Raw genomic sequence first — 15,179 nt, forward strand, 5'->3', positions numbered from 1 at the left:
TTGTCGAAATATTTTTTACATAGAGAATTCGTAAAAAAATCTAAAAAATTGTTTTTGGTTAGGTTAAAAAGTTTCTGGATATCAAAATAAAACGTAAAGATACCTAGATTAATTAAAATCAATAAAAACTTATACTTAAAAAAATAATTCTACAAAGATACCTATAGGAGCTATTATATTTATTTACAATAATAATTTGAAATTAACAAATTATGTTGTACTTGTCCATCTATCTTGATTTTAATAGAAACACACTCAACCACAGCGTGTTTTTATTTCACAGTTTCTCTTACAGCTCGGCCTGCCTAGCGAAGTCCAGCTCGAATTCGTCAATGGCGGCCATGGAATCAAAAACCCACTGGCTAACCAAGAAACCGTCAGACAGGGACCCAGGACGGAAGACAAGGCCAAAGTTGCCTCAGTGACCACCGAGGATGGCCAAACAACATTCTGTTGTAAGGTAAGTGTAAGTGAATATCTTTTATCAATTTAGCAGTTACTAGTTTAGTGTATTCCTGTTTTTCTTGGGTATATTTGGTGTCAAATGCATTTAAAAACGTGTAATAGATATTTACGAAACAAGTGAGTTATCAGCATCATTAAAATACGCATGTGAAAGTTGCACGAGTTCATAGCACGAGTTGTGTAACCACACAACTATCTTAATGGAGTTAATTCGCGTGTATTGTACAATATTTTATCTACGTCTAACTATAAAAACACACAATGACTTTTAAAAATTATTGTACTTAACTATGCTATTATATTATTGTACCCAAAATGCGTGAGTTAAGAGCTTCTTAACTCACTGACGTAGATAAAACAACATAAATTATTAGTAATAATAACTTCAAACATTGTCATTGTTCGTGTGTACAAAACATAGAGTAAAAAAAGGATTTTGAGAAATAGAATATATAAATAACAATAAAATGCTGTTCGTTGGTAAGCGTATTGCGTTTCAAAACTGCTAAACCTATGTAAATAATATTTATTATATTAATATTTTCATAATTGCTTTGACTATGATACTCATATATCCGTTTCATATTTCAAATTCGCCATACATAAATGAAAGATGTTTAGATTGGAAAGTGCCTATAAGGACCTTATAATGTAATAACCCGTTGTCAACAATGAGTTTAATAATCGGGCCCTCGATGACGTACCTAAAAGTTTATTTGGTATCGCTTATACAGTGTGACCCACTCAAGACCGGGCACCCTCCATAAAATCTGTGTTTATAGTCCGATTTTGATGATTTTTTTTTCAAATATAAAGTTTCAAAAAATGTACTTTAGGGCTCAATGTCATGTTATTTCACAAAAAACAAGGCCTACTTAATAAAGTTTTTGTGGTGAAAAATTTGCAAAATCATATTAGCGATTTTTTCAAAAAATTTGAGTACACCCCCACATTCGGCATCCCCAAAACAGTTCTGTACCAAATTTCGTTTAAAAATATTAATTATTAATAATTCTGCAGTTAAATTAAATAATTCCCTATTTTTGCCAATTTAACGATAAGTTATCAAGTAACCCTTGAAAAAAACAATCCACGACAACGAGTTTTATTACAAACAATGATAAAAATACTACAAGCAACACAATAACCGAATAATAAGTTAAACATATTCAAATAATTCTAGTTGCTTTTACCAGCCCTCCATTCAGTTCAATACATTTGTCGCATCTTTTTCTTAGATTAACAGTTACATTCCTAAGCTGCTGTGGTGTAATATTTGCAGAAGTCTCTGTAATTCTAATACGTAATTCATCTACAGATTGAGGTTTAGACTTGTAAACTTGTTGCTTTAAGAAACCCCAAAGAAAGAAATCAAGGGGTGTTAGGTCCGAGGATCTCGGTGGCCACTCAATTAGCGGGCTATTTCGACCTATCCACTTATTTTCAAAATTTTCATTTAACCATTCCCTGACAACTGCCGCGTTATGCACAGGTGATCCGTCCAATTGAAATTTTAAATTCAAACGGGTTTGGCATGGTAAATTATGTATTGCATCCCAAAAGTCATTAATCAGAAAATTCAAAAACGTTGGACTATTCAAATTTCTCTCAAAAAAATATGGACCAATGATTCTATCATCAAGTATGCCACACCACACATTTAATTTCTGAGAATACTGTCTTCTTGTATTGATCACCCATTCAGGGTTTTCGACTGCCCAGAATCGCGAATTTTGAGAGGATACTACTCCGTTTGTACTAAATGTTGCCTCATCACTAAATAAAATTTCTTTTAAGAAATTTCTATTATTTAAATACTCTGCTTGAGCCCATAAGCAGAATTCTAATCGTCTAACATCATCTCCGTTTTCCAAAGTGTGTAAAATCTTTGGTTTAAAGGGTTTAACTTTATTAGTTCGCAAACATCTCCTAATATTTTCCCTTGGTATATCCAAATCAACACTGGCGCCTCTAATGCTTGCACGAGGATTGTTACGAAAATATTCTAATATTTCCTCATTCCGCCTATTTATTCGATGTTCCGGCCTTCTGTTTTTTAGTAAGTATTTTGACACACAACCAGTTTCATTAAAAACTCTATTTATTCGTTGAACCGTGCTTCTACTTACTGCAGGTCTGTCGGGATGTCTGTTGTTAAATTCTCTGGCAGCTTCTCCTGCTTGAAGATAGTTATCACCCACTAAACGAATAATTTCAATTTTATCCCTAATATTTAATTGTTCCATAATGCAAATAATATTTCTTGATACAACACTTTTCTGCGTGCTATTAAATTAATATTCAATTCTACGCTGCAAGAATTGACAGCTAATAAAACCCATTGTTGTGGATTGTTTTTTTCAAGGGTTACGTGATAACTCATCGTTAAATTGGCAAAAATAGGGAATTATTTAATTTAACTGCAGAATTAATATTTTTAAACGAAATTTGGTACAGAACTGTTTTGGGGGATGCCGAATGTAGGGGTGTACTCAAATTTTTTGAAAAAAAATCGCTAATATGATTTTGCAAATTTTTCACCACAAAAACTTTATTAAGTAGGCCTTGTTTTTTTGTGAAATAACATGACATTGAGCCCTAAAGTACATTTTTTGAAACTTTATATTTGAAAAACAATCATCAAAATCGGACTATAAACACAGATTTTATGGAGGGTGCCCGGTCTTGAGTGGGTCACACTGTATATGGATATGGATCACTTTTTGAAAACCGATGTTTCAACCACTTTTTAAGTTTTTTTAGTTATTTTGATGTCACTTTTCCATAATTTTACGGATTTTCTTAAATGAAATTTTAATATAACTCACGAAATCACAATAATAATTTTGAAAAAGAATGTTTTAAACACATCTTTGTATGTTTTGTTACTCTGTAAGTTTTTTTACTTTGACACAAGGAAAAGTTCTTTTATTCTTTATTCGGAAAGTTCTATCTGTCGTTGTTTGCGCTTTTTCTTAGCAATATAACAATAACAAGATCCTAGAGCTTAGCAACCGCTGACAGCGACCTACAATGGGTGCGATCCAAAAAAATTACAAGTTTTTGCGGGAAGCCGAGCATTTCCAATTTAAATATATTTCCTTTGTCTATAAAATTTACTTTAAATTATCTTTTCTTACTTTGTTTACAGATATGCAACAAGACCTTTGCCCTCCAGCGTCTCCTCAACCGACACATGAAATGTCACTCTGACGTCAAAAGGTATTTGTGCACGTTTTGCGGAAAGGGATTCAACGACACTTTCGACCTCAAAAGACATACCAGAACACATACAGGTAAGAACACCTAATAAAGTAAACTACTAACTTTCGTAATAATTAATTTTTAGTTACCATCTAGAGTCAAGTGATGTAAAAATGAGCCATTCAAATAAAACTACTTAAGACTTATATTCAGTCAGTTTTCTTGTTCGGAACATTTAACAATAATTGTTAAGAAATCATTCCCATAATTTGTATAATTTTTTGTTCCGAGGTTTAAAACTTTGAAGCTAACTCAAAACGCAACTTCATAATTCAAAAATTAAAAAAAAATGTAAAGAAAGCAAACAAGTATATAGAAAAAGATCTTAAAAAGGCTCCAAACTTAGTCAACAGCGGAGATGTAACCTTATTGATATAAATCAAAACAGTAGTTACTGAGACAAATAATGTCTTATAAAAAAATACATTATTTTAAAATTACCACCATCAGATTTGCAGGGAGGGGGGGGGGCTTAAAGAGGGGAGGGCTAGTACTACGGAGATGTTTGCTCTTGCAATATATTTTGAGAAATATTGAGTTCGTTAATTGGTATATTTGTTTTTTTTTGTTCTACTCCTTAAATGACACTAAATATTTTAATGTCACTTATTAACTACATATTTTTCTTCATTTTTACTTTAATATACTTGTTTTTAATTTAATATACTTAGTTTAGATTTTTTTTTATTTTAGTTCTCATAATAAAAAAGAAAATTTTCTTCTAATTTCTATCCTTTGTCTCATATTTACTTCAGCATTTAATATAAAGTATAGCAGGCATTTAACCTAGCATGCCCAAGTTTTATACTTGTTATGGGTTAAATATGAGACACTCTTTTTTACATACTGACATTTTAGGAGTAGTTTTGGTTTATTTCTAATTTTGCAATAGTTTCGGTACCACCAAATCTTTCTATGGAAGAAATACTTTTGAATTTAATTGGTTGTAACTAAGAAAAAAAACAAAACGTTTTAAAAAATGTCTCATTTTTACACCACTGGACTCTATTAAATAAAAAATTATATAGTATTTTGTAAAAATGTTAAAAAGCACAAACAACACATTTTAATATTTTTAAACTGATGATTATTCATTTATTAATTTTGTATTTCAGGTGTGCGGCCGTACAAATGTGGACTTTGTGAAAAATCTTTTACCCAAAGGTGTTCCCTCGAATCTCATTGTCTAAAAGTACATGGAGTACAGCATCAGTACGCATACAAAGAAAGGAGAACAAAGGTGCGTTTAAAAAATCTTCAAGTGACTTAATTTCATCCCTCAGTTCAATACGTACAAATTTAATTGTCTCAAGGTTAATATCCTATTAGATTTTTCTCATTTTTTTGTGTTTATCATGAAAATATACGCCCATAAAAAAAACAATTGGAGTATTTCATATACTAAACATAATTTTGATAAAAAGACACCTATTGTATTAAAAAGATATTCAAAAAGCCTACGATATGTTAACTTTTATCTATGACCTTGCAGCGACCTTACAGATCTATTCTGTGTCCCCCTTTCTCGAGTTATAACGAGTTATAACTCATCATACAGTCTCAGGGCTTTGACAAAAGCCAGTATCTGAGACAGCTTCACAAAGTCTAGTTCTCCATCTCCGATATATCAGTCGTACCAGAGTTTATGGCACGAATGGTTGTCGTCTGGGTACACTCAGTGATGGCCCCGGCAGGGTTCGGAAAACTACATGTTACTTTTAAAAACTACATAAACTACATTACATGTAGTTAATGTAGTTTATGTAGAGGGTGTAGTTTATGTAACCTATGTATATAACTTTCAAATATCAAAAGTATGAGGTGAGTTTATAATAAGTTGAAGCTTTAAAAACACATAATGTATTTAAGAAAACAGAAGAAATATGGCTTTAAATATAATATTTACATCATATTATCTCTATTACACCTCATACAAAGGAAAATTATTCATAATATCAATACATAGTTTATTAACGTAGTTTTCATGTAGTTAATGAAAAAAAGTCGAATAATTCCAATCCAATTATATCTACTAAGATAAAACTAGAAAAAAGGTTCAAAACATTTCTTTGTTTATAGAAACTCAAATTTGAACAAATTATCTGGAAACTCATAAAATAAATTGGAATTATTCGAATTATTAATCAAAAAATGTTAAAATTATTGTGTATTGAAGTTTGACGATGAATTTCTTCGTCTTCAAATATTGACGTTACTTCATTAATTATTTGGAAAAAATCGAAATAAAAATGATACTTCTACACCCTGTATCTCCGAAACTAAGCATTTTAGGACATTTATACGGACTTTTTTACTTATTTTATTTGCAAAATAAGTTGCCGATGTTTTCAGAATACAGTTCGGACCACCCTGTATATTTATTATATTTTATTAGCATTATTTCAAAAGAAATATCAAATTTTACAAAACCTTTTTTCTACAAACGTCAAAAAATGACAAGGTTTGCGAATTGATAGCAATGTGCGAACTGACACTTTTTTTCATTTTCCTACGTTACCATGACACGGTGCGCGAAGTAATGCGCGAAATGCCTATTTCGCACACTGCATGTAAATTATATGGGATTTTGGAATTTTGATTTTTGGAAAATGAAGAACTAAATTATAACTAATTATTTATTTCGAAATATTCAAGAATAAACAAATAACAAATATCAAACTTAACACTAACGCATATTCTAGTTATTATTTACAATATTAACATTATTAGTGCAACCAATACACGAACCAATAATAAAGAGGGTTGGGACTTGAGACACTATCCAATTTTGATGTAGAGGTACTTGATCCCGGTATTTCGCACTCTAAAATTTTATTTGATATTTGAATTTTATTGTTGATAGAATCCTCGACGTATCCCTCAGCCACTGTCGAAGATTTCCATCTTCCTAACTAAATATATCAGCCCTGCATTAGCAAGGAGTGTGGCTGAAGTTCTCCGGAAACACTGCCCAGTAGGCCTCATAATCTGGCAGCTTCAAGTGTTTTGCTATCATGCTAGGCATCTTACCAATAGAATTTATGCCGACCACTTGGTTAACACATCTTTTATTTTGATATTTTAAAAACAATCTGCCACTGGTAGCATTTCTTGGACGGAGAGCTGTGTATTTTCGGTAAACTCAATACAATTCAAATTTGACACTGTAAAAACTTGGTCTATGTTTTTTTTTGTATCGGGTACTTTAACAAACAAAATTGAATCTTTATCTTCTATGTTATCGACCGTCATTTTAGTAAGTTCCTCACGGCGCCGGCGCGGCAGCAAGCACCAGAAATACGAAATATTAAAACGACCTAAAAGGAAATAGATGACGATGTTCAGTAATAAAAAAAACATACATTCCAAGCTCACGCTTCTTTTTTTTCGAAGCAATAATATAATAATAATAATTTATAGGGATATCCCGATTTTAATGTTTGTAGAAAAAATATTGTTTGCAACTCGTACGCGAACTACTTTGGTGTAAAAATTCAAGTATCGATCACCAAAGTAGCACTTCGCGCACTAGATACAAAAATAACTATTAAAATCTTTAAAAAAATTTCATTTTTTAAAGAAAGATTTATATGTAATCTAAAAAAACACTAATCTTTCATACTCTCTTCTTTTCAGGTATACGTATGCGAAGAATGCGGCCACACAACCTCCGAACCTGAAGTTCACTACCTCCACCTCAAAGAGAAACATCCCTACAGCCCGGCCCTGTTGAAGTTCTACGACAAGAGGCACTTCAAATTCACGAACTCTAACTTCGCCAACATGCTGTTGCAAGTTCGAACATAGAACCCATAGGGGCACATCATAATGTTATTCCTCTTAATGTTAACTTATTAATTATTTTGTAGGTATTGTATGTTTTATGTTATGTTCTCGATTGGACCTGTATCTTCTAGAGAAAGATTTCAATTTTTAATTCTCAAATTGTTTTGTTTTAAAATCTTTCTCTATTTTGGATGTTACTCCAAAAAATGAGGACACTTATAAATAAGTGATGTAAATCATTCTAAAACGTATTATTTTTTTTTTGTTGAAGCTTTCTCTTGTACCATGGTCCTCGAGATATAATATAACGTTTAATATTCCGTCCAATATAGAAGAAAATCCAAGAAATAATATCTCAAAGCGTTTTACACTTTTGTTTCTTTTAGTTGGAGGGTCCAATGTATCTGTTTAATCTCTTCTGTGATAATTTTATTAAAATTAATCTTTTCAAGGTTTAATTTTTTATATTTTTTATTTGTATTTTTATTATGTTGTTTAACATATTATACACACACATTTTGATAATCAATGATACTTCATTGGTTATTGAATCTTATATCGATGTTTGCTGGTATATGTGACTTATCTATTTTTAAAATTAATAAGATAATAGATGAATCATGTATATCTATTGCGTAACATTGAATAACATCCAGATGTTGGCAAAGTAATGCCAAACCTTATAATAAATTCGGGTTTTTTGTGCAATCATGGTGGATGGATCTGGGTTATAAACTTAGGATGTAGTTCAATTAATTCATTAAAATATTGTTACGCACTTCTTCTCTGGAACACTGTTAAAAACTAGAGCATTTGTTTTATCTTTCTGGCTATTAAAATATAAAATGAAGTAATTTTATTTTTTGAAACTCAAATATGTATAGTTTTTTGACCAAAATTCTTAGATAGTAGTATTAGTTTTGAAAAATGATCTAAAACTTAACTTGTTCCAGACCTGTGTTCTGGTGCTTCATAGAAGAAAACTATTGTAAAAACCTATGGTGCTGCAGAATATTAATCATGAATGAAACTAATTATAGATTTGAAGTGATGGAACCTAAAATAAAAAAGAATTAGAGGTGTTTCTAATGATATATCGTTCCATCTTCAATTCCCTAGTTAGTTTGAGAGAAATAAAAGAAAGCATGGTCATTATTTACAACGAAAATTATAATTTATAATTCGCAATATATTTTTGTTTAAATATTTGAACGAATCAGTGTGTGAATGGGAACCAGAGTAAATGAGTTGTACATAGTACTAGACCTAAATTATATTATATTTAAGTACCTTTTCTACCTTTTCTTTGATGATTTATATAGATTTTTTTAACATTTTTATTATTATGTTAAACCCAACATCACATATTCACATGTGAATATATGTTTCAATTCGTGAAATACAGTATTTTATTGAACAAATCTGAAATGTAGCTTAGTCAGGCATAATTAGAAATTGTATTTTTTTATCTGTAAGGATCACTGAAATCTTGCAGCAATTCAGGAACTGAAGTTAAGTTTAAAATATTTGTAATAAGTTTAATTATCGATTTTAACTTATGAAAGCTTTGTATTTATGTAACTTATCTTAAAGACATTATCTGTACTTAACATAGAACGAAATATATTGTATTTTCCTAGTGTTTGTTAAAGAAATAAATACTTTATAGAAATAATAGTGTTTTTCTTTTATTAATAACAGTGTTACAGTTGACTATTCTAAAAAAAAATTCTCAGAGGATATTTCTTAAGACACAAATTTCTCTTAACATTGCAAAAAGCAAGAAAATACGAAATTTTATAATAAATTCTTGTTTTTTTTGTGCAACGTATGATCTATGTTTCTATTATACGACGGTCCTCGGGATATAATATAGGCAATGTTGGATATTCCGTCCAATAATATAGAAGAAAATCCAAGAAATAATATCTCAAAGCGTTTTACACTTTTGTTTCTTTTAGTTAGAGGATCCAATGTATCTGTTTAATCTCTTCTGTGATAATTTTATTAAAATTAATCTTCAAGGTTTAATTTTTTATATTTTTTATTATGTTGTTTAACATATTATATACACACACATTTTGATAATCAATGATACTTCATTGATTTTTGAATCTTATATCGGTGTTTGCTGATATAGATGACTTAACTATTTTTATAATTAAAAAAATTAAAATAATAAGTAAGTAAAAATAATAAGTAAATATATTATATTTAAGTACCTTTTCTTTTGATGATTTATATATTTTTAACATTTTTATCATATTAACATCACATATTAACATGTGAATATATGTTTCAATTCGTGAAATACAGTATTTTATTGAACAAATCTGAAACGTAGTATAGTCAGGCATAATTAGAAATGTATTTTTTTATCTGTAAAAATCACTGCAAACTTGCAGCAATTCAGGAACTGAAGTTAAGTTTAAAATATTTGTAATAAGTTTAATTATCGATTTTAACTTATGAAAGCTTTGTATTTATGTAACTTATCTTAAAGACATTATCTGTACTTAACATAGAACGAAATATATTGTATTATCCTAGTGTTTGTTAAAGAAATAAATACTTTATAGAAATAACAGTGTTTTTCTTTTCTTAATAACAGTGTTTTACAGTTCAAAACGCGTTTGAATTCTAAAAAAAATCTCAGAGGCTACTTCTTAGGACACAAATTTCTCTAAACATTGCAAGAAGCAACAAAATACAAGATTTTATAATAAATTCTTGTTTTTTTTGTGCAACGTATGATCTGTGTTTCTATTGTACGAGGTTATAATATAAGCGAGATATAATATAGGCAATGTTGGATGATTCCGTCCAATATAGAAGACAATCCAAGAAATAATATCTCAAAGCGTTTTACACTTTTGTTTCTTTTAGTTGGAGGGTCCAATGTATCTGTTTAATCTCTTCTGTGATAATTTTATTAAAATTAATCTTTTCAAGATTTAATTTTTTATATTTTTTATTTGTATTTTTATTATGTTGTTTAACATATTATATACACACACATTTTGATAATCAATGATACTTTATTGATTATTGAATCTTATATCGATGTTTGCTGATATAGATGACTTATCTATTTTTATAATTAATAAGATAATAGGTAAATCATGTATATCTATAGCACAACATTGAATAACATCCAGATGTTGGCAAAGTAATGCCAAACCTTATAATAAATTCGGGTTTTTTTGTGCAATCATGATGGATGGATCTGGGTTATAAACTTAGGATGTAGTTCAGTTAATTCATTAAAATATTGTTACGCGCTTCTTCTCTGGCACACTGTTAAAAATTAGAGCCTTTGTTTTATCTTTCTGTTTCTTTTAGTTGGAGAGTCCAATGTATCTGTTTAATCTCTTCTGTGATAATTTTATTAAAATTAATCTTGTCGTCGCCGTATTTTTTGTTTTTCATTTAATGAAAAAAATAAAAAGTATTTTTTTTTCCTGGCATCGCGTCGTGACGGATGCGCCAGGTTTCAACTAGTAAGTTAATACATTTCTATGATAATAATCCTGTTAAAAATTTTATTTGTGTAATTTGGAACGATATGTTATCTTATCTTTTCTAGAGTAATTAGGGCTTTAATAGGATTCAATACATAGAGACTAGTTTTATAAACAAATACATTTTAATCCGTATATCTTTTAATTCATTATATCTCGATTATATTGTGGAAAAATAAAAACAATGCCATATTTTCTAATCGCTAAGTAAATATATACATATGTCAGCTTAATTAAGTGTTATTAAGAGTACTCATAGAAAAAATATTCTTGTAATAATAAATAAAAGCAAATTGATATAAGTATATTTTTCTTTGTTTTATTCAATAGTTCTGTCTGTCATTAACACTCCTTGAAAGTTAAACTTTTAAAAATAATAACAATTTGCGTTGTTAAATTTGTATTTAAGTTTTTTTACTTTGTCCTCGCTTATAATAGCAGAAATACCGGGTATTAAAATAAGCACAATTTTATTGTGCTTATTAGCAAAATGGAATTCTAAAAGGATTGAATTATTCTACCATATGATCGAAAAATACGGCGTCCAGTTGGCTTATAAATAAACATCGATGACATTCCTCATAAAATTTTACATATAAAATGACAGCGATCTTCATTTCATAGCCATCGTTGACGCCGTTTTCTTTCGATCATATTGTATTAAAGTTGAATAGCATTGTTTTATGTTCTTTTAAGTACTTTTATACTACTTTTAACTACTAAAATATTACAAAATACAATAAATAGGTATGCAGGTAAAAGCAAACATTAATTAATAAAGATGTATTGTAAGCGATCCTACAGATAAAAATAAAACAAGATGTTTCTATGAACATGTACCTTAATACAGCAATGAAAATAATATACAGCATGTCCCCGGGTTGTCTTTACAACAGGAATTTTTTTTTATTATTGACATTTTGAGAAAAATGCATTCTTCATTAAAAAATTTGCTTCTTTTCCTACCGTTTTAGAGAACATTAACGAAAATAAAAAAAAAATAAAAATGTGGTTGATTTTTTTCCTGAAAAAGTCTTAAACATAGTCTTAAAAATCAAAACGCGTTTCTATGGTAATATAATTTCGTTTTCATCCTTTGATGGATTGTTATTAATAGAATTTTAATTAAAGTCGCACTTTTTGCTGTTTAAATTGTTAAAAAAGCACAAAATTTATTTAGTTCAAGGCTACGAAAAGGGTGATCATAGTTATCGGAAAATGTAATACCCTATAAACAAGGGTAATACTATGACAATAGCAAAAAATATGACTCATGAATTTACAATTCTCCTCCATTGCGTTCTATTGCTGCATACTTATCCGCTTTAAATTTTCATGAAAAACATCCAACGTATGTATCGAAATTACATTACCATAGAAACGCAATCTGGAAAATGTTTTTTTCTGGGGAATTGGTACAATTACTACCTGTATCCCATCATTAGATCATTTAAACTTATTTAGCGACAATAATTCAAATATAATTATAAAAAACGCGATTTCTAGAATATTAAATTTGTTTGGAGAAACACGACATTAGTTGCATTTCCTATGGTCAGAGGAAAACCCCTTATTCACTGACTGAAAATTGAATTTTTGAATTGAATGCAGGCTGCCAGTAAGTATTAATAATTTAATGCAACTGTGCGTGAAAGAAACAGTCTTTATTTAAATAGTAAAATAGAAAAGGACGAAGAGATATATATTTATTGCGACCTAGTCCGACGGCGCGCTTGTATACTGCTACACTGAGAAAACTAAATAAAATAGTCTAAAATATTATTTACAATTAATTATTGTAGTAACTGTAAATGTAACTTACTAATAACCGTTCTAGAAATGATTATGTCTATTATAAAACAATAATAAATACTCTGTTTTTTTTCTTGGGTAAGATTTCAACAGACGGTGACAGAAAAAAAGCAGATGACGTCCCATACCAATCTATTTATTTTACTAAAAAAAGTTTCCAATATTTTTTAAGTTAACTATGGATGGGTTTAAATATAAATCCGCCATACGTCGTCTCTTGTTGTTTTTAACCAGTTTTATTGGTCTATTTAAAAAATGACAGATCATATTTCAATTTTATTGGTTTGACGGAACTATGAACGACAAACGGACGCCGATGCGTATGAACTCGCCTTTAGATTTTTGTGTCAACATATGTCAAATACCCTGCGTTGCCCTGCGTTTTGGAAGATGATTGCATTTTGATTCGTGTTATTAAGTGTGTTTTGTGTCTTTTGAAGTCAAATGGAGGAAAAATCGAGAGAAAATTAACTGTAGACCCAGAGCACATGCAGTTTATAGTTAATACTCGCTGCCCAGGCAGAAAGTCTTATACACCAATAAAGTTACCATCAATAAAGTTTGTATACCATCTAGTCGTAGATAAGTGTGATAGTACAAGAATCGTACTAAGCATATAGGTACTAAAAACTATAGTAGCTGTAAAATATCGACATCACACGATAGGTAAATAATGGATTTTAGTACTGCAGAAAAATAATGTTAAAAGGTACTGATTTAAAAAATTAAGATTAAATTTAAATCAACCTTTAAGGTATTTGGTAAGTGTTACTATTAATAAAATCGTTTGTTTTATTTATGTTCTTTTATTTATATATATATATTTATTAAATCGACGGAGTCAGACCCGGTACGTTTAAGATAGGCCGTCAGACCCGGGGTATATCGGACAAAAAATGTTCAAGCGATGCCTTCAGGCCCTGATGCTGGACCGTTTAATTTGTCCCATTTATATAAAAAATAGAGGTTTATTCGTTTTCGCCAGACCCACGACGTTGCCGCTTTTAATTCTCAAATATTTATATTAGAATTAGACGAACGGACCTTTTGACGCGGTAATTGATGACTGTGCAGAAGTAAAAACGGTGCATTTCTGCTATAGTGAATATTATTGTACTTATTGTTAGTATTAGATATATTCTGTCTTATAAATGCATCTGTACGAAAGCCTTTTTATCTGAAATTTCTTTAAAAATTAAATTTCTTTGTAATAAGCATAATTAAGTTACAATGCATTATCAATTTCGTTTAGTAGATTTTGTAAGTGGTTACTAAGTGATGATGGAACCCAGTTTATTATCTTTATACTTTAAAAGAAAAAAAGTTTAGCTACTTCTACAACGAAATCACAGCATCGAAATAAATATTTAGATACTCCTACAATTTTTTGACACGACGATCAATTCCGACAAAAAAAATTTATTTACTTCTACAACGATATCGTAGCATCGATATAAATATTTAGGTACTCGTACAATTTTTTGACACGACAATCGATACCGACGACTGTCATTTCTAAGGTAATTTGACGCCGTGTTTTGGAATCATATGGTATGTGTGTATTTATAATTAACCTTTTTTCTATTTTGTTATAAAGAATTATTTTAACTTATTTTTTTATTACATACAGATGAGGGCGGCAATTTAAAAATTTGCACTGTGGGCAAGACGGGTAGAAAAAAGATGCTCATTTAGAATATTAAGAAATTCAGACAAAAAAATGAAAATAAGCATTCTTTAAAGATTGTTTCTACTAGTTTTATTTAAAAATATAAATATAATATAAGGTCTAATCTGGCGAGTTGAGTTTGGATGAGACTGTAAACAACATTTTTAAAAGTATAAATGTAATAATTTAAATTTTCTAGGCGTCTGATAAAATTCATGTAGCAGTAAAGTAGGAAAAAAGTGTAGGTTTAAAAGCATCAATTTCTGGGAATTACCTATTTGCAGAGGCTGGGAACCACCTACTTTTCTGGAAGATGATTGCATTTTGATCTGTGTTATTAAGTGTGTTTTGTGTCTTTTGAAGTCAAATGGAGGAAAAATCGAGAGAAAATTAACTGTAGACCCAGAGCACATGCAGTTTATAGTTAATACTCGCTGCCCAGGCAGAAAGTCTTATACACCAATAAAGTTACCATCAATAAAGTTTGTATACCATCTAGTCGTAGATAAGTGTGATAGTACAAGAATCGTACTAAGCATATAGGTACTAAAAAACTATAGTAGCTGTAAAATATCGACATCATCACACGATAGGTAAATAATGGATTTTAGTACTGCAGAAAAATAATGTTAAAAGGTACTGATTTACACGAAAAAAATTAA

At 29.7% G+C, this 15,179-nt stretch overlaps 1 protein-coding gene across 8 annotated transcripts in view; it reads left to right on the forward strand.

Annotated features, from left to right (window-relative positions):
- LOC115890454 (transcriptional regulator ovo) overlaps window positions 1-9,190 on the forward strand; it is an 88,362-nt gene extending 79,172 nt beyond the window's left edge. For 3 of the 8 annotated variants that reach the window (XM_030910685.1, XM_030910688.1, XM_030910690.1), the window contains exons 11-14: window positions 296-466; window positions 3,617-3,761; window positions 4,845-4,969; window positions 7,366-9,190. In XM_030910685.1, the coding sequence (XP_030766545.1) occupies window positions 296-466; window positions 3,617-3,761; window positions 4,845-4,969; window positions 7,366-7,536 (612 nt within the window). In that variant the 3' untranslated portion in view covers window positions 7,537-9,190. Of the gene's footprint in view, window positions 1-283; window positions 467-3,616; window positions 3,762-4,844; window positions 4,970-7,365 lie in introns of all 8 variants that reach the window. The other 5 variants (XM_030910683.1, XM_030910687.1, XM_030910686.1 and 2 more) reach the window with 3 other exon arrangements.
- Window positions 9,191-15,179: the final 5,989 nt, after the last annotated feature.

This window comes from Sitophilus oryzae, unplaced genomic scaffold (genome assembly GCF_002938485.1).
Source record: "Sitophilus oryzae breed Bouriz unplaced genomic scaffold, Soryzae_2.0 scaffold_866_pilon_pilon, whole genome shotgun sequence".
Classification (NCBI taxonomy): Eukaryota; Metazoa; Arthropoda; class Insecta; order Coleoptera; family Curculionidae; genus Sitophilus; species Sitophilus oryzae.